Source organism: Raphanus sativus, chromosome 3 (assembly GCF_000801105.2).
Source record: "Raphanus sativus cultivar WK10039 chromosome 3, ASM80110v3, whole genome shotgun sequence".
NCBI lineage: Eukaryota > Viridiplantae > Streptophyta > Magnoliopsida > Brassicales > Brassicaceae > Raphanus > Raphanus sativus.
In genome coordinates, this window is record NC_079513.1 from 25,721,372 (window position 1) to 25,739,786 (window position 18,415).

General features: G+C 39.3%; 5 protein-coding genes, 1 non-coding gene and 1 pseudogene across 9 annotated transcripts; 3 read left to right on the plus strand and 4 right to left on the minus strand.

Annotated features, from left to right (window-relative positions):
* Window positions 1-91: 91 nt before the first annotated feature.
* Window positions 92-1,456, plus strand: LOC108833954 (putative F-box protein At3g24580; annotated as a pseudogene).
* Window positions 1,457-3,249: 1,793 nt separating this feature from the next.
* On the minus strand, window positions 3,250-3,938 carry LOC108846458 (glutaredoxin-C8). The gene has a single exon (XM_018619687.2). The coding sequence runs from the start codon at window positions 3,877-3,879 to the stop codon at window positions 3,466-3,468; it is 414 nt and encodes a 137-aa protein (XP_018475189.2). The 5' UTR covers window positions 3,880-3,938; the 3' UTR covers window positions 3,250-3,465.
* Window positions 3,939-5,577: 1,639 nt separating this feature from the next.
* On the minus strand, window positions 5,578-9,108 carry LOC108843885 (aspartokinase 2, chloroplastic). Its single transcript, XM_018617030.2, has 14 exons — window positions 8,897-9,108; window positions 7,980-8,428; window positions 7,805-7,887; window positions 7,677-7,717; window positions 7,452-7,606; window positions 7,210-7,359; window positions 7,036-7,131; window positions 6,834-6,950; window positions 6,634-6,753; window positions 6,462-6,554; window positions 6,259-6,381; window positions 6,061-6,177; window positions 5,909-5,971; window positions 5,578-5,811 (listed from the first exon to the last, which is right to left on the minus strand). The coding sequence occupies exons 2-14, from the start codon at window positions 8,352-8,354 to the stop codon at window positions 5,725-5,727; spliced, it is 1,620 nt and encodes a 539-aa protein (XP_018472532.1). The 5' UTR covers window positions 8,355-8,428; window positions 8,897-9,108; the 3' UTR covers window positions 5,578-5,724.
* A 573-nt stretch (window positions 9,109-9,681) lies between these two features.
* Window positions 9,682-11,972, plus strand: LOC108843920 (mitochondrial phosphate carrier protein 3, mitochondrial). The gene is made up of 6 exons (XM_018617080.2): window positions 9,682-10,103; window positions 10,481-10,842; window positions 10,927-10,970; window positions 11,097-11,311; window positions 11,396-11,520; window positions 11,613-11,972. Exons 1-6 carry the CDS (start codon window positions 9,786-9,788, stop codon window positions 11,677-11,679), a joined length of 1,131 nt encoding a protein of 376 aa, XP_018472582.1. The 5' UTR covers window positions 9,682-9,785; the 3' UTR covers window positions 11,680-11,972.
* A 107-nt stretch (window positions 11,973-12,079) lies between these two features.
* Window positions 12,080-12,152, minus strand: TRNAK-CUU (transfer RNA lysine (anticodon CUU)). Its single transcript has one exon. It is a non-coding gene; the product is annotated as a tRNA-Lys (tRNA).
* Window positions 12,153-12,515: 363 nt separating this feature from the next.
* Window positions 12,516-14,490, minus strand: LOC108844408 (uncharacterized). Its single transcript, XM_057005601.1, has 5 exons — window positions 14,207-14,490; window positions 13,524-13,622; window positions 13,327-13,435; window positions 12,875-13,087; window positions 12,516-12,790 (listed from the first exon to the last, which is right to left on the minus strand). Exons 1-4 carry the CDS (start codon window positions 14,386-14,388, stop codon window positions 12,944-12,946), a joined length of 534 nt encoding a protein of 177 aa, XP_056861581.1. The 5' UTR covers window positions 14,389-14,490; the 3' UTR covers window positions 12,516-12,790; window positions 12,875-12,943.
* Window positions 14,491-15,420: 930 nt separating this feature from the next.
* On the plus strand, window positions 15,421-18,047 carry LOC108848105 (uncharacterized). Of its 4 annotated transcripts, none has more exons than XM_057004993.1 (12): window positions 15,421-15,521; window positions 15,648-15,912; window positions 16,006-16,080; window positions 16,154-16,215; window positions 16,304-16,448; window positions 16,535-16,631; window positions 16,708-16,774; window positions 16,862-16,960; window positions 17,079-17,171; window positions 17,263-17,417; window positions 17,500-17,604; window positions 17,691-18,047. In XM_057004993.1, exons 2-12 carry the CDS (start codon window positions 15,708-15,710, stop codon window positions 17,875-17,877), a joined length of 1,290 nt encoding a protein of 429 aa, XP_056860973.1. In that variant the 5' UTR covers window positions 15,421-15,521; window positions 15,648-15,707; the 3' UTR covers window positions 17,878-18,047. The 4 variants fall into 4 exon arrangements, with proteins under 4 accessions (XP_056860973.1, XP_056860974.1, XP_056860975.1 ...); XM_057004994.1 differs by having other exon boundaries at window positions 15,448-15,596; window positions 15,682-15,912; XM_057004995.1 differs by having other exon boundaries at window positions 15,448-15,596; window positions 15,685-15,912.
* The last annotated feature ends 368 nt before the right edge of the window (window positions 18,048-18,415 follow it).

The following is an 18,415-nucleotide window of genomic DNA, read 5'->3' on the forward strand; positions in this document are numbered from 1 at the left end:
ATATATATATCGAGAGGAGAGGCGGAAGAAATCTGTAATCTCAAGACAGAAGGAGGAGCTTTGACCTAATTTGTTCATACAAGAGGAATATATGGGGTTAAATAGATTTATGAAGAAGAAGAAAAAGAAGAAGATTTCGGATCTTCCAAGGGATGTGGAGGAAGAGGTGCTGTGTCGAGTTCCGTTGACATCTGTGGGACTTGTCCGATCTACTTGCAAAAGGTGGAACATGTTGTCGAGATGTGATGATCACTTATTTGCAAAAAAGCACCTTGCTCATCTAGCAGCAGAAGCAGCAAAGAAGAAGGACCACCCTCTTGTGGTTATGATGATGAACTATAGGGTGGAGTTGATGAGATTGAATCTTTCCAACAACGATCTTGACGTTGTAAATCCTGAAGCTAAACTTATTGGCCTAGATGGAATCGACGTGCGTGAAATCTTTCATTGCGACGGTTTGTTGTTATGCATTCCCAAAGAAGACCACTATAGGCTAATTGTCTGGAATCCCTATTGGGGGCGGGGGCAACTCAGGTGGATCGAGCACACACATAATCACGACTTACTGGACCAACATCTCAATGGTCGTTTGGACAGGTACACGTATGGTTTCGGATACGACAACAGTAGTTCCCAGTACAAAATCCTGAGATTTATTGATTTTCCCCCATATTTCGTTGAGTTCAAAATCTATGACTTCCAACTCTGATTCATGGAGGATTCTTGATCTCCCTCCTCGTCCAGACAACTGGTGTATAAAACTTGGTGAACGCGGGCTATCTTTGAAGGGAAACACCTACTGGTTTGCAGCAGAAGCTATGAATTACGATGCCATTAGTTTCTTAGTCTGTTTTGATTTCACAACAGAGACATTCTCCCCGCCTTTGCCTCTCCCCTTTGAGGCTTTCGCTAACGAAACTTTGATTCTGTCATCATCATCTACTAGTCTTGTGGTTTTGTTCCAGTGTGAAACATTGGAGATGGAGATATGGATCTCCAATACGATTGAGGAGCAGCCCAACGCAGGCCTGTCCTGGAACAGCAAGGTTTTCTTATCGGCGAATATCAAACAGCTCATTCACCCCCATTGGCAGTTTCTTCGGGAATCTGTGTGTTTCTTCATTGACCAGGAGAAGAAAGTCGCGGTGGTTTTTGATAAAAACACCCGTAATAGTGCCGCCACTCGTGATATAGCTTACATCTTTGTTGGAGGAGGAGGAGGAGTGGATGATGATGGATCCTCCTCCTTGAAACAACAAGTTGTTAAAGAATCTGCATACCCATTTTGTTATTCACGTGCTTGCTATTATGTTCCTAGCTTAGTGCAACTCAACTAGTCCGTCCACCTCTGTTTGTTTCCCAAGATTGACTATTAAGTTTTTTTTTTTTTCCATCCTTCTTTTTTGTTTGCCGTATTTGACTTGGCTTCACAGCCTCTTGTTTTCGAGTGCCTCTCTTTGTCATTCTAAGTAATAAAATCAGAGTTTGTGGTGTGAAATCAGTGAGTTCTTGCCGTTGGTATATGATCTCTGCTTCTTACTGCGGGGAGGGGGGGGGGAAATATACCCAACAATAAAGTCAATGAGTCTGTATATGATCAACATAACTTTGATAGATGTTGCGTTAAACCATCCATCCATTAGGCAACTCCAGTAGCATTTAACTTGGTTTTGAGCAATGTTGTATGCAGTTTGAGTATCATTTTCAGAATGAGGTTTCTAGGGCAATTGAATTGAGGGAAATTGTTACTTTCTTGGGGTCCAGCTTTACATCAAACTTGGGCAAGCTTTGAATATTCCACCAGATATATCTTGTCTCCTGCTGCAATGCGATGTGTGGTTAAGTGTTCCGGTTGGAGATTGAAGCAGAGAGGATTAATTGAGAGGGAAAGTTTGTTAAAGGGGACCTTGGATTCATTCTTTGGGTTGGGCTTGTTACAGCTTACCACTGTAACAGAAGAAGACCTCTGAACTTGTGTATGGTTAATTTCATAAATCTCTCTCGTGGACCTTTTCATATAATTGAGAACCAATCTCTGTATTACCCAGACTCTGAACTTATGTATGTGTGTTCATTATCATAAAACAGGCCAGTAGATGTATCTCAAGTGCTTCGGGAACTGCTTCCTGTTCTGCCTGGAATCTCTGTGCCGGAGGATATTATGAGTCGGCTGGGGTCAAGAGTAATGGCGAGATACCTTTTTTTTTTGTAAATATTGTGTTGAGCGTTGCATTTTAGAGTATCTATACAGGTGGTTAAGATTATTTTGTTCTCCATTTACACATCTACTTGCTGTGATAATTATAACACATCTCAAAATGGGATGGACCAGAATGAGTTTGACTGCTAAATATGGACTTGGCTGATTCAAAATGGTGATTGGAGTCTTCTTGTGTGTTTTATTGTCTTAATTCAACTTTCTGGCTGATTCTTTTGGTGTGTGTGTGGGCGTAGGCCATTTTTGTGAGGCGTCGCAACTGCTGTGCGAGTGAGAACATTTAGAACACCTAGGTGCACATGTATAGTGTTGCTGAGATGTGTAGCTGATTCAGTAGAGGTTGAAATAGATCACGGAGGTTTAGCCATCTCTTGTTCACACTATTGCTTGTGACCTGTCTGGCGTCTTTATGTTCTATCCTATGATCCTGATTCCGTATACTTGAGCACACATAATTAGATTCCCCCAAATTGTGTTCCCCTTTATTCTGTGTAGATCCTATACCTATATGCTGTAACCGAGTTGTATGGGTGGGTGAATCAATGTATACGTTACATGTCGTGAATATTTTTCTTAGTTATATGCGACTTTGCTTATTTTTTCATGTTGAGTCCTTTAATGTGTTACTGATCTAAAAGGTTAAGATAAACGTTTCTGACTCGCGAATGAGAATATGTGATGAACTTCTCGTTCTAATAGTTTAAAAAATATAGGCTCATCTAGTTCTCCAACAACGATTTGATGTTATTCATAATTGTCAGAAAAGAAGAAAATCTGTGAAGCTATATTGGACCAGCATGTACGGGCCCTACGGGCTAATATAAGCTCATCTCTGATGCAATGGTCGGGTCAAAATCACAGACTATTGATGGTGGGTGTCCACGTAATCTGCAGTGGGGGGACCCTTGAGGCTAGGCAATTATTTTCCCCCACAGTTAACAGTTATTACCGTTAAGATCTTATAGGTCTGAAAGTAACCTTACTCTTGTCTTAATTTGACCATACAATTTTTGCTATTTTAACAGTCAAACTTGTAAAACGAGATTACTAAATTTATATATTATAGTGTGATTAAGACGGATACAAGAAGCTATGCTTAATACAAACGCACTTCTCCCCCTCACTGTCTCTAATTCAACACTATGATGATTAACCTAATCTTTTTTAGTTCTTAAACCCACAAAAGATTTAGAAAACAACAACATAAAAAGAGAAGACAAAAAAACGGTTGTGGACTTAGGTTGGGATCAGAGCCAGAGAGCACCAGCATCTTTGAGAAGAGGGACGAGTGAGCCGTTGATATGAGAAGCCATCACTCTCTCCATTGATCCCACCATCTTCCCACCGATGAAAACCACCGGAAGTCCCCCGGGAGAAGTGGAAGCGCCGTTGGAACAGCCGAGGAGACGAAGGAGAGCTCGGTGGATATCTGCTCCGTAAGGGTGTAGGTCCAGCTCGTGGACGGCGGGAGATACTCCCATTCCGCGGAAGAGACCCTTGACGGCGTGGCACATGCAGCAAGTGCTCACGCTGAATATAACCACCGCGTTTTCAGCAGCCATGGACTCTACCCTGGCCAGAGTATCCGATGGAAACATTCCCATGTTGTTAACCTTGTTGTAGGACGACAACGAGCTACGAGTTTCGGTTCTGTATTGCATTTTGTCTTTCTAAGTTAGAGAGATGGAGTGTGTGTGTGTGTGTGTGTGAGAGAGAGAGAGTTGGTTGTGATGGGGAGAGAGAGAGTCAGAGGCATGCTATTTATAGAAGGTGAGCTTCTCCATTTAACTGGTATAATAATTTTTTATTTAATTTAAATGCAAAATGATAACAAACTAATTGACGTGATAGCGTGGTTGTTAGCTTTCGGAATATTTTTCTGTTTACATAATGTTTTTTCAGATTTCGCTCTACAGTTTAAAAATTCGAATATTTTTGATATTTTTCAGTTAAGTAGGTTAAAAGAATAAAATAATTTGTAATAGATATCTATCCTTATTGTCACGCCAAATTAGAATTTTGATGCTGCCAACATTATATGAGCAAACCGTAACGTTGAGATGAGATCGAATGTTTGGATATGGCCGGTGGTTATCCATTATATTCCATTTCCGCTTTATGCTCAAATTCTCTAATTAAACTCTATAATCAAGCTAGATATAATATCATTATCAAAAATTCATAATGATCGTAAAAGGAGGTGGAATATTTTGTTTGGAATGTAATCCAATTAGCGCATCGATCCCACTAATATAGCTAGGCATATGTTTAAAGATGAGTTGGAACTTGGAATATATGTATAAATCAGAATCGAATTTCGTATAATCATAGACCAATGGGGATATATATAAAATTGGCAATTTGTATTAAAAAGGAAATAAGGGAGTCATCAATATGCTTGGAATTAGTTTTTTTTTAAAAGAAGACACCGTTAAATGTGATATGGTTGCAACCAGCGTTTACTTTCTACCATCAGAATGTAGAGTGTTCTTGCATGGAAATTTACAAATCGGCATGCGTTCATGCTAGCATCTTTTGATTTTTTTTTTTTTTTGAAAACTATTCATGCTAGCATCTTTATGTCTATAGTAAGTTCCTTTAGAGAAAAAAAAATGTATAGCTCATATAGTTTAGATCGCAAAAATGGTAGATAAGTTTTACGAAAAGCCTGAAAAAGGTAGAGAGTTTGACAAAGTTGGTCGTCACATGCAACTTTAACCTTCCATGCATGCGTCTGCCTTTTTTCTCATCTGCGAATTCGCCTTCTTGTTTCTCATGTTTGACCAACCACTCCTCCCCAAAAAAGAAAAAGGTCAAATAAGAATATTATTGTTGTCAGCACAAACAACTTGTTACGAAAATTCATAGGTACTAATCTGCAATAAAATAATAAAAACTCCTAAAAAATATTCATATTCTCCATCACCTGATCATATATAATTCTGATTTTGCTTTTACGTATTTAAATGAATAAAAAGCACGCTTATTAGGAGGACATAAGTATATAGTTTAAAAGTGTGTCCAAAAGAGTTATATGTCTCTTCATCGGTTTTAGGACTAAATCTTTGCCTCAAGGTAGTACTTAAAAAAACAATCTCGTGGGATTACGCTTGTCGGACCACTTTATTTATTTTTAAATAAAATAAAAATCTAAGGTCGTTGCAGAAGCCTTACGTAACACATGTCATCAGATGTGTATTTTTTTGTTGACTAGTCGGTTGGTTAGACGGTTATAACCCTCGAGATATGCTTTTGAGGACGGGCATTTCCGGAATTTCTCACATTCAAAGCCTGCACCTTCTTGAATAACGCCCACTTTTACACATCCCTTGTTCCTTTTCTTTTTTTTTTGTTGACCGTTATGTTTGTTGAAAGACATTTTATTGATTATAGAGTTTGAAACAACATTATAACCGTATCACAACAACAACAACTAGAAAGAGAAGAAGAGTGTGAAGTAGTTCCAAGTCTTAGTAGACACATTCTTTAGCTCTGTGTCTTGTGCATCAAGAAGAGGTCTCAAAGAAGGCGGAGTGAAGAGCCCTCACACATTGCTCAGCCTCTTCATCATTCACTATCAATGAAATGTTCACCTGAAAAAAAAAACACATTTTGTACTCATTACAAAACCCATAACAATACTAATATTCATCTGTATTTATATACACATGTAGCAGTTGAGTTTCTAACCTTAGATGCACCCTGTGAGATCATCTGCACATTCACTCCATTGCTTCTAAGTACTTTAAAAACCTGTTTTGATCATTCATTCCATTCCCATTAACTTCTTTAAAAACTTTTCATAATCAAAAGAGAACCACAAAGACTAGATCAATTATTACCTTCTCTAATATGAGTGATGATTTCTGAACATTTCCTATGAGAGAGATGATTGATCTGCGCTGAAGCAGCTTCACAACAGCAATCTTCTCTAGCTCCTCCACCACATGATCCAGCTCCTGTTTCACACACTCCCAATCATTTTACAGATATTTTACAGTGACCCTCGGAATCTACCAGACAGTAAAACGGAGACTTACGTTTGCTCGCTGAACTAACTCTCTACCCCAGAGCTTTGCTGGATCAAGTGTCAGAGATATACTAACTTCACTTGTTGCCACAACATCCACAGATATGCCTAAGTCTTCAAATGTGGTAAACACCTGCACAAAGAGTATATGAAACCTTACAGTGTAATAATACTAATCAAAGTTGAATAAAGATATTAATCTAGGTAGATTACCTTGGCGAGGAAACCGTACTGGCCGAGCATACGAGTGCTCGCTATGTCCAACATGGTCACATTACGTTTCAGAACAATGCTTGTGAGAACGGCCTATACAAAGGAGGGAGAAGAGGTCATTGATAGTTTTGATATAATTGAGTTTTTAAAGATACCCTTTTGTTTCACAAACCTTACTCATGTCTCTTGACCTGGTGATGACAGTTCCTGGAGCATTGGGGTTGTACGAGTTCTTAACCCTCACAGGAATGTCACCATCTCTTGCTGGCCTCATGGACAGTGGATGCAACACCTGCATTGAAAGAGCGATATGCTCAGCCATTCAGACAGAAAAGCGCACACCAGTGTAGATAATGTAATGTAAGAGATTACCTGGGCACCAAAGTAAGCAAGCTCAGCTGCCTCATCGAACGTTAAGCATGGAACAGACTGAGCTCCAGAGTATATGTTCGGATCACAAGTCAAAACTCCATCCACATCTTTCCAAACCTACACCAGATTCAGACAAAACAAAGACAAATCTTTGCTCAACAAAACTCCATCTTTATGATGCAATCTTGGATTAAACCTATACCTGAATCTCCCTCAGTCCTAACGCTTTCCCAATCGTTGTTGCCGTCAAATCACTACCACCCCTGCCTAACGTAGTTATAGCACAAGACCTCCATCCCTGCAGAAACACACACATACAACTCATGAGCCAAGAGAACAACATTATGTGAAACACTTAGAAAAAAATTATAAAAACCTTTCCGAGGAAGCCAGTAACTACAGGGACAGCCTTGTCCTTGCTCCAGTTATTAAGCAGCGTCTTGGAGACAGCAGGGTACGTTGCTTCAAGTATATCAGCATTTGTGAAATCGTCTGTGGTTATAAACCCAATCTCAAATGCATCATACTGCCCAACAACAAACAAACCAACTCATCAAGTTAATAACTTTAAAATATGTTTTGACAAACAAAGGGGGAACTATATAAAAGCAAACATACTTGACGAGCTTTATGGCCAATTTTGTTGAGATACGCAGAGAAAAGCCTCGTGGACATGCACTCTCCAAACGAGACCAAGTAGTCTCTTGTACGCAAGGTTAACTCTTTCATCATCGATATGCCTTTCAGCAGCTGGTGTAGTCCTTCTAGGTGTTCTGCAAAATGAAATTTGGATTCAGAAACAAGAAGCTTTTGAGAAACAGGAACCAAAGGGGCACTACTTACGTGCAATAACAGTTGTTTCCACTCCAAGCTCATGAGCAGTTCTGAACATATAACATTTTTTTTTTGTTTTACTGTGAACACACTCTAAATAACAATCACACACAAAAAAATTGTTTTTAATTCTATACCTTAAATGGAGTTCCTTAATAAAGCTCAGTTCTTCAATACTTTCTACGTTTGTGACACCGCAAGTAACAGCCTTCTCTCCAGCCTAGTGAGACCCAAAAGGCTTAAGACAATAACTCACTAATACCAAAATAGGAAGTAGAAAAGACTGAGAATGTTTTTGTTTTTGTTTTTTACCTTCAGAAGCTTATTAGTTGTCTTCCCCATTGCTGAAAGCACAATAACAGGCCTCTCCTCAGGAAAGCTGAGTATAAGATTGGCAACTTCTTTCATCCTCTCAGCTGATTCCACCGACGAGCCGCCGAATTTCATCACACATGTCAGCTCTTTGCCTGTTCCGCTTACACTGCTCCTCTCAGTCTCTTTTCTCTCGATCAAATCGACTCTTGCAGCAGCAGCTTCACAACTAACTCTCAAAGCTATGTTCCTACAAGAATGCTCTACGGTTCTAAAGATTGCGCTACTCAAGGTCTTTGTGCCAAACTCAAGCCTCTTTGAACTCAAAGCAAGCCCTGGAGTTTGAACTCCACACAACTGCAGTGAAGCCGTCATTTACACTCAAATAGTGAGGCTCTGCTTTATGATCTCGACGAATGATTACAGCTGTGACTGTTCAATGAGGGAGCCTGCAACTTGCAAAAGTAATAGAATTAAGAAGGTAAAGATCATGACTTTCTCATGGAAACTATATATTATAATGATTTTAACAGTTAGGTAGAACCTGTCACGGTATTAAAACTCTTTCTTTAACCATTTAGGACAATGTGAAGTTGACTAGGGAGAGACACACATAACGATTACTTCTCAAATAAAATCAAATCAAATCAAACAACCAATTATACAAGCGATCGTTATAGGTAACATTATAAGAGTAACAGTTGTGCTTGTTATTCGAAAAAGACAAAAAGAGGAACACTTTCTTTTGTAAGGACTCAAAACCCAAATGGATCTGTTATAATCAAGAATATGAAGCATGCAAACAAGAAAATGTGTTTCTTTATCACTTAATTGGAAGAAAATAGCAAAAATGGTGATCAAAACACAGAGAAGAGCATGCATCCAAAGGAAGAAGATGAATGTAGTAAGACAAGTACCTCAACTCGATCTCTCCGGACACAGCTGAAACGACTGGTCGGATTCGCCGGCCAGGCTCCAGAGAGGAAGTAAATGATTCTTTTTTTTGTGTTTAAGAAGTGAAAACGGCGCTTAAGACATGTAATTAAGAGGACGTGGAGACACAACGCTGTTGGTGTGTGTTGCCCTTCTCAGAATCCCACGGTCCAGATTCAATCTGTGGATTCTAGATACCCTTTCAGCCTCGGGTAAGCCACTAACTAGCATTGTTTTTTGGATGTGTTATTTAGTGAAACAATGGCGACATGTTACTTCTTCTCGTGCCACTTATTTTAGATATCCAAAATAGGTCTCGATAGTGACACAACGTGAGAACGACTTGGCCCACTCAGTTCCAATAATCAGAGGGACTACTGCAATGATCGATAAATGTTCAAAGGACATTTTGATAACAGAAGGGGTAATGCGACAAAAGAAACGGGTTTCATAAGTTTATTTTAAGAGATTTTAGGGTTTTAGAAGTTTAATATCTACAAAATAAAATGAAAAATTAGCCTTTAATGGGTCAACGACTTTGACGCCCTTTGAAAAGCCCATGGGCCAGACAAAAATCTAAATTAAATTAAATAACAACTGGAAAGTTTCGTTATATAGTAGCCTTTTAATGGGTCAACGGGTTCACGCCGCTTCAAAAGCCCATGGGCCATAATAAAACTATTACGATGGCATTTATGTGATTATTTGAAAGTATATGCCTTCTTTCATCCGGATCGAATTGCCCAATAAAGCGCCGAGATTCGAGAGTCCAACAACATCATTGGCGTTCTCATTAGGCAGCGTAAGATCGGACATTGCCACCGCAGCTCATTTCCTACGCAAACCTTTTTTTCTCCGTTAAACGCCGCCGCGATGGAGTCTCCGAAGCATTCTCTGATCCCTAGCTTCCTCTATTCCTCTTCCTCATCGCCGAGATCTCTCCTCCTCGATCAGTACTCCAACTCCAACGCTGCATTCGCGTCCTCCAACCTCGAGAAATCTCCTTCCCCTCCTCCTCCGACGATGGTGTCTCGGAAGAATTTCATGATCGCGTCTCCCACGGAGCCGGGGAAAGGGATCGAGATGTACTCTCCCGCCTTCTACGCCGCGTGTACCTTCGGTGGGATTCTCAGCTGTGGTCTCACTCATATGACCGTTACTCCTCTCGATCTCGTCAAGTGCAATATGCAGGTAATGTATTGTATATACGTCACCGTTTAGATCGATTGCTCTTAGACTCGTTTACGCAGATCCGTTGTCCACGTGTTTCTCAGGTGATGAGATCTACGTGTTAGCCTTGTTGTCTAGGTTGGATAGATCCGTGACTGATATGTTTAACCTTCTTGATCTCTATGTATATTTTCTCATCGAGTTGTATGTATGTTGAATCTAAACATGAATAGACGCTGCTGCCTTAGCTTGTACCTGTTACTTATTGATGTACGTGATTATGCGTATTTCATAACCTTTGGATTTGATTTATTTAGCGTTTTTTTTCTTTTACTGAGTTTTTTTTTTTTACTTTGTGGATTGATTCACTTAACACTGATATGTTCCTTGCTAACTAGATTGATCCGGCGAAGTACAAGAGCATCTCCTCTGGTTTTGGGATCCTGTTGAAGGAACAAGGAGTCAAGGGCTTTTTCCGTGGATGGGTTCCTACTTTGTTGGGTTACAGTGCTCAGGGCGCCTGCAAGTTCGGATTCTACGAGTTCTTCAAGAAGTATTACTCTGACCTTGCTGGACCTGAGTACACTGCCAAGTACAAGACACTCATCTACCTTGCTGGTTCTGCTTCTGCTGAGGTTATCGCCGATATTGCACTTTGCCCCTTTGAAGCTGTTAAGGTTAGGGTTCAGACTCAGCCTGGTTTCGCTAGGGGAATGTCTGATGGGTTTCCCAAGTTTGTCAAGTCTGAAGGATTCGGAGGGTGAGTGTTTGGGCGTTAATAAGATTATCTCCCCTTGTTACAGATAAGCTATTTGTGTCTGATTTTCGTGTTTTTCTTTTGCAGCTTGTATAAGGGTCTTGGTCCACTTTGGGGACGTCAGATTCCTTGTAAGTTCTCGCTTATATTCTGAAACCTGTCTGTTGCACAATATATTTTCTTTTTGATTTTGGGCATGAAGCACACACGATTTTTGTAAAGCAACATTGTGCTGATGATATATGCAAACTTGACAGACACCATGATGAAGTTTGCTTCGTTTGAGACCATTGTTGAGATGATCTACAAGTACGCAATCCCCAACCCAAAGCACGAATGCAGCAAAGGTCTGCAGCTCGGGGTTAGTTTTGCTGGAGGTTACGTTGCAGGAGTGTTCTGTGCAATTGTTTCCCACCCTGCTGATAACCTAGTTTCGTTCCTCAACAATGCTAAGGGAGCAACCGTTGGTGATGTAAGTTACTATGTTCAATACAAAAAAACTGTTGATTTGTGTTGCTATGGAATTAATATTTAACTTTGGTGTAATGAAATGTAGGCGGTGAAGAAGATAGGACTGTTGGGACTCTTCACAAGAGGACTTCCTCTAAGGATTGTGATGATAGGGACATTGACCGGAGCACAATGGGGTTTATATGATGCCTTCAAAGTGTTTGTTGGCCTGTAAGATCCTCTCTCTACTCACTTCCTTTTGTTTCCTTCGTCACTAACTTATTCAAAAAATGCTAAGTCTCAATTCTTCTGATTTGATTCAGTCCCACCACCGGGGGTGTTGCTCCAGCGCCTGCCATCGTTGCTGCTGAAGCCAAAGCCCAAAACTAAATGATGATGAAAAGGGTTTAGGATTTTTGTTTGACAAAAAATAAGAGAAACGTATTGCAGAGAGAGGAAGAGTGAGCTCATCCTCCGATTCCAACTTTATTTTTCCTTTTTCTTTTTTGTGTTCCTGAATTCAGGATAGTGCTCTCTTTCCCTATTATTGTTTCTTTCGTGTTTGTGGGATTGTAATCGTAAAAAGATGAGAGGGACACACTGCACAATAGAGAGAGCGGGCACACACCCACTTACTACTTTTGGTTATATTTCTTTTGAAAATCTTCTTTTCTCCTGTTTCATTTCTGCTATAGTTTCCACCATTTACAATCTGTTGATTCAGCATGCACCGTATTTGTTGATTTTGTTAACACATCGAAAATAGTCATTACTATACAAAAACAAATATCGCCCACCGTGGGGCTCGAACCCACGACCACAAGGTTAAGAGCCTTGCGCTCTACCAACTGAGCTAGACGGGCTTTGACGGTTATGTTTATCCTATTATTTTATTTATAATATTTACCTTGAGTAAGTTTACTTGGTTTACTAGTTCAAAGTCATGCATGCTGTCATGACGAAAGGCCATCGTATTGACGAATCTACTGATTTTAAGGAAATTGGAAGAGGTCACAGAAGGTCGAGCTCAAATCATCACTGATAAGGAGCTTGCAGGCACACGAGCTCGCTCTTTCTATGTTACACATAGACCCTCAGTTTGATCAGAAACCATAACAAAGAAAAAAAAGAGAACTTCGTGACTACGCGAAATAGAATGCAGACTAAGCCATATAAAGCAGGAGACAGAATGAAAGTAAAAGGGAGACCTTCATGACTATGCACTCTTATCACGCAAACCAAAATAACTCTTTAAATAGTCCTCTGCAACACCAAAATCAAGTATATTCTCTAATTCGTACAAGTTCGGAAACTGTGCTTTAACTGCTAAACACAACAACGAACAATGCAGATCTTTCTCATTATCGTCTCACTACTTTTAGCGTTTCTTCTTGCCGCTCGCTTTTGCTGCATTGGACTTTGAAGGTGTTCCTACCAAGTATACGAACAAAACCACCATGGAGACCACTGAAACAAGTGATCCATATTTTGCCAGCACCCTCTGCAACAATTGAAACATAGTAAGGTTATTAACGGTTATTATTCGATGATTTTGGTGGGAGGAAAGAATTTCACATCAAGTTACCTTTGCCTGAGATTATTAGAGCAGCACCAAGAGCAGCATCCAATACACAACACAAGACAATAATGAAAGTTAATTAATGAGATGAGGAAAAATACGTTTAGGATATGATTGAAAGAACAACTCATAAGAAATCAAGTTTACCAGGGCAAGCGGGTCTGTTGGAGGAATGTCCGCGAGGATGTCTAGAGGTAGTATTGGAGTTGAGTACACTTGCTACAAACAAGAAAACCGTAACACATGATCACATCACATACGTCGATTTTGAAGTAAAACAATAGTCATTACAAGACTTAGTGTTTCTTGTTAGAAAATGAATTGGAGGGTTTAAAAAACTATGAAGCTTTGTTGCTTTTTACCAGTTGCTGGCGTATTGTTTGTTACTTATGGTTCTAACGATACACAAATAAATAAATAAAAAATCGACACGAAGGGCGATTATAAAAAAGACAAACCTGTAGAGCTGCCTTTGTGGGGATGCGGAAAGTAACCACAGCAGGAGCACCATAGAAGAGTCCTTTAACCTTAGCCTCTAATTCGAAAGAATGAGACAGAATACCTCCTCTGCATACAAATATCAGATTAGTGACGGAAAAGAAGCAGCTAGCCTAGCTACCCAAAACATTTATGATTAAAAAGGAAAAAAACTCACGCATCAAGTCTCTCCCATGATCTTGATGTGTTTCCATTAACAACTTCAAAAGTTTTCTTATCCCAGGTGTTATCAGTCAGAGTCACATCATACGCCGTCCTGAGAGAGCATTCACCAAAACCATCTCACGCTTTTAGTCGAAAATTCATATAAAATACGAAACTCAATGGAACAGTTCAAATTATGTTACGTTTACTAGCCACCGATACAGAGTATAACGTCATTATTCCACAGTAGCTAATCTCTTCATGCAAATAAACGATCAGAAACTAAACTAGATCGGAAATGCAAGCATAAGAATCAGATCAAACGGCCTTTCGTTTACAAGCTACAGATCAGATACACAATCACCACGTTACTAATCCATACGATAAGACCTAATGATAGCTCAAGTATGAATGACGTCATGATTCTACCACATTAGCTAATCTCTTCACGCAAATAGACGATCAGAAACTAAATTAGATCGTAAATGCAAGCTCATGAAACAGATTAAAATGGCGTTTCGCTTACTAGCTACCGATACACAATCACACTAGATCTAGCGATAGCTCAAGCACAACGTCAATGATTCTACACTAGCTAATCTCTTCATGCAAATAGACGATCGGAAATTGCAAGCATATGAATCAGAAGATTTACGAGGGAATAAGAAAAACTAGAGGAGATGGTAGAGAACTAACGCAGATCCTTGGTTGTAGATGTCGAAGGAAACCAGGACACGCTCAGCGCCGGATTTGAGCCTGTTGAGAGTAGCTTTCTTGTGAACCACCATGAACGGCATTTCCGAGGTCGCGAACGAAGCGGAGACGAGCATGAAAACCGCAACGGCGGAGATCAGAAGCTTAGCTAAGGGGATCGCCATGGTGTTTGATCTTTCGAAGAAGATGAAGATGCGAAACAGATCTGTGATTGATTGATTTCTCTCAGCTCGTGAACGCTCCGACGACGACGATATTACCACACTCGGACACGAAGAAAGTCAACGATGGGCCCAAATGCTTTTACGCCTAATAATGGGCCCATTTAAAAGAGGCCCGTTCTAATTAATTAATTCCATTTTTTGGAAAATATAACTCTATAAATGTGCACAAAAAACTCTATAAATTAATACATCCGTACATTAATTAATAAAATTTTCGCAGTTGACAAAAAGAAATTGAATTCTGAATTTACTTCTCAACTCAATTAATTTTTTCGTAAACTAAAACTAATAAAATATTACGGTTTGAATAGTAGTAATTTTATAAAAGTTTTATTGCACAGTTGTAACGCACAGACTGTCTCCTGCCACAATCTATATAGAACATGTTTCTTCTCTATCACCACCACATTTCCATTTGAGTCAGATATTCCTTGATATTTATTTGTTAACATAGTTATCTTCTTATAGTATTTCTTTTATTGATCTAATCATCTTATAGTATTACTTTTTATTGATCTAATCATCTTATAGTATTACTTATTTCGTTCAATAATAAAGTTTACGCGCTTGCAAAACTGACAACGTTATGTTTTATACTACAAGCCAAGCCAACGGTTTGTTCACTGAAGACACATATTGACCCAAAAAAAAATCTTAAGAGGTTCTGTTAGACTGTTACATATAATTTCAGTTATAACTCTAATTGTTTATTAGTTGGAGTAAGAAAACAGTGTAAAAAGTGAGTTGATTCAGTTAATCAAGGTGGCGGGAAAATTAAGGAAAGAAATCAACGAGGAGAGCCAATTAAAGTCAAGCAAGTGGGGATGAGAATTCACAAATTTCCAGAAGAAACATAGTTAAAACTTGGATTAAACCGAAAGGCATGTGCCCTTTATTTTTCTTTGGTTTAATTAAATCAGCAGTACTATACTAGTATGTACAGTTGACATTAAATAGTGAGCATGTGGGTGGATTGCATCGAACTATGAGACCTAAGTGAATCTGTTTCCACCACCTTCTCTTCCATCATCCTTTGGAACCTTCAAACCAACCTTCCCTCACATGCTTCCTCTGTTAGCTCTCTGAGATTCTCCTCCTTTTTTTATATTAATCTCAAGCTTCTAATATCAGGATCTATCTGTGTTCAGGTTTTTCCAACAACATCCATATTTTCTTTTCAATGTTCCGTATGTTTGTAGGAAGATGATGATATCTTGTGAGCAAAAATCATAGCAGAGAGATAGAGAGAGGGAGGGAGCATGGGGTGTGCTACATCTGCTTATGCTGTTGTGGGAAGGAAGAACAAGAAGAGGAACATTCAAGAATCCGTAGTGTTTGTTCTGCAGCTCCGTGTTCCTGTTCAGTCTGATCTTCAGCGACATCTCAAAGGCGCTGCTCCCAAGACCACCATCGATCGGTTGTCATGTCTAAGGAATCAGATTCAGTTGGTAGCTGAGGACACAGGTACTGGAGAAATGAGATCATGCTCTTCCTATTTTTCTTGCGTGTCAAGAAACAGGTTCATGTTTTGAAAACATTTACTTAAAAAATTTGCAGGTGGTTCTGCTATCTCTGAGCTGCGTACGGCTTTGGAGGAGTACTTGTCTCTTCTCACCTGTCTTATCAAGAAAAGTAAGAGTTCTCAGATTTTGAAAGTTAATAGATTAGTCTGTTGTAAAAATCAAATGTTCATATGACTTTGTAGAGAATGATGGCATGGAGGGATGTGTAGAGTTCAAATGGAAAACCCTAGGAGATGGTCGAAGAGTAAGTTCTTGTTATTAGGGTTTGGATTTATTAGTTCTTTTCTGTAGGATTTAATCAAAAACCTTTTTTAATCAAAATGTTGAAACAGGCAGAGTTATGTTTCACAAACCTTTGGATGGAGATGCTGACAGTGATCCACATGATGGCTGCTTTGGCATTGACTGAAGCTAACTCTCTCATGATTCCAAAGGCTTGCTCTGATTCTAGCAATAGCGTCCGTGTGGTCTCCAGTGGTTTGGATTCTTGGATCTTCAAACTTATCTTTTACTTATCTTTTGCTGTTTGTTACAAACCTGATTACTATGTCACTTCCAATCAGATTGCAGGAGAGATGCAGTTGACTTGCTGCTCAAGGCGTCTGGATACTTGGAGTTCTGCATCAGAGAGATAGTGACTCGCTTTCCTCCTGATATAAAGTATGAATCACACAACATTATCTAGGATCAGACCATACATATATATATACACACTTACATAGCTGCAAATGTACAGGAGTAAATTGCCAGATGATATGCAGGAGAGTGTTTTACAAACTCTCTCTATCCAAGCACTTGGCCAGGTTACAAACTTTAAATCATTATTGACTCCTCAATCTGAACCTTTTATGGGTTTTAGTTTTGTTAAGTCTCATTGAATATCACCGCAGGGAACTGAGATTCAACTAGGATTAGCAGTTGATAGCCAGAAAGCTACACTATCTGTGAAGAGGAGACTTGCCTGTGAGCAAGTCATCTACTTCTCTCAGGTCTTCCTCATAGTTTAATACATCTTCTACATTATTTGAGGCATGATTTTAGGTCAATCATAGGATTTTCCCTAATCTATCTATTAATATTCTGTAAATGATCACATTATCATTTCAGGCATATCAATGCTTGTCTGGTTGTGAAATAGTCAGCCATGGATGCGCCAAAAAGCTTCTGCGGTTCATTTACTGGAAGTTTCTGGAAGCAAAGGTACGTATGAAACATCTACTTTTGAAAAGTGATCATACAGTTACAGTTCATTTAACTTATCTGTTATGTTCTGTTTTTTTTTTCATAACAGGCTGCGGCATACTACTACCATGGACTGGTAACAGACAAAGGAAACGAGCCAGCTTGCCATGTGAGTGCGGTGTGTTGTTTCCTTGCAGCTGCAGAGCTCTTGGCAGAAAGCAAGAAGGCTTGTTTCAGCTTCTGCTTAGCTCCTCCTGTCACCAGGTTTGTGTTTTCATTATCAAATATCAAGCACACACTTGTAAAGTGAACTGTGAATTGAATCAGTATGTTTTCTTTTTATCAGGGCTCCTCCTATGTGGGGTGTTATGAAACACTTGAGTCAGAAGATTCCAGAAGTTGCTTTTAGGAAATCTCAAACGTATGGATACTTGCTTGAAGAAGAAGAAAAGTAAGCGTTAAGAGTATTGATCTTGTTAGCATTATTTATTTAAACTGATTTAAATTAAAGCTGATGATATGATAATAAAACCACAGGGCAATGCAATGTTTACCAGAGCTCCCAGACTTTCAATTGTCACTGAGACCAGAGGAGTTTGAACTGCCTGAAGTGGAAGCTGCTGGCTCTTCTGAAGAAGGAAACCAAACCCATTTGCTTAGTGAACATCTCGAAGACTACTCTGATAATCATGATGAAGATGACGATGATGAGCTTGATCATTGAGCAGCACTCTTCTACACTTATTCTTTGAAGTACTTTACCAGTTATATATGTAATTGTAATGTAATAGAGTTACTTCTTTTACAGTACTAGTTTCTTTCGTGTCAAAACAAACGTCTGATACTTGTTTTACTTTTGAGTATAGTATAGTATGCAATATCTATCTAAGTGACTAATTACTTTTTTTTTTTTGGCTAATAAGAACTTGGAAGGTCTAAGAAAATGATGTTTGGTGAAGAAAACGTTTTTTACATATCGTTGGAGTAAAAAACAAAGTGGTTGTCGTGTGAGGCGCTTGAAAACGGCAAGCAGTTTACTGTAAAATTGGAAATAGCTATACCATGAGCGTCACATGAGTGAGTCACGTGGGGGGTAATGATGAGATGTTGGATTCCCGCACGTACCAAACTTTTGTGGAGTCGGTTAAGGATTATGCAGCGCTAAACGGAAAACGGTGATTGAATCTCCGAGCTAGAGATCCATCTTTTGAAGTTAAATGTTTGATTACAAATGCATCATCCACATCAAGGACAAAAAGTAT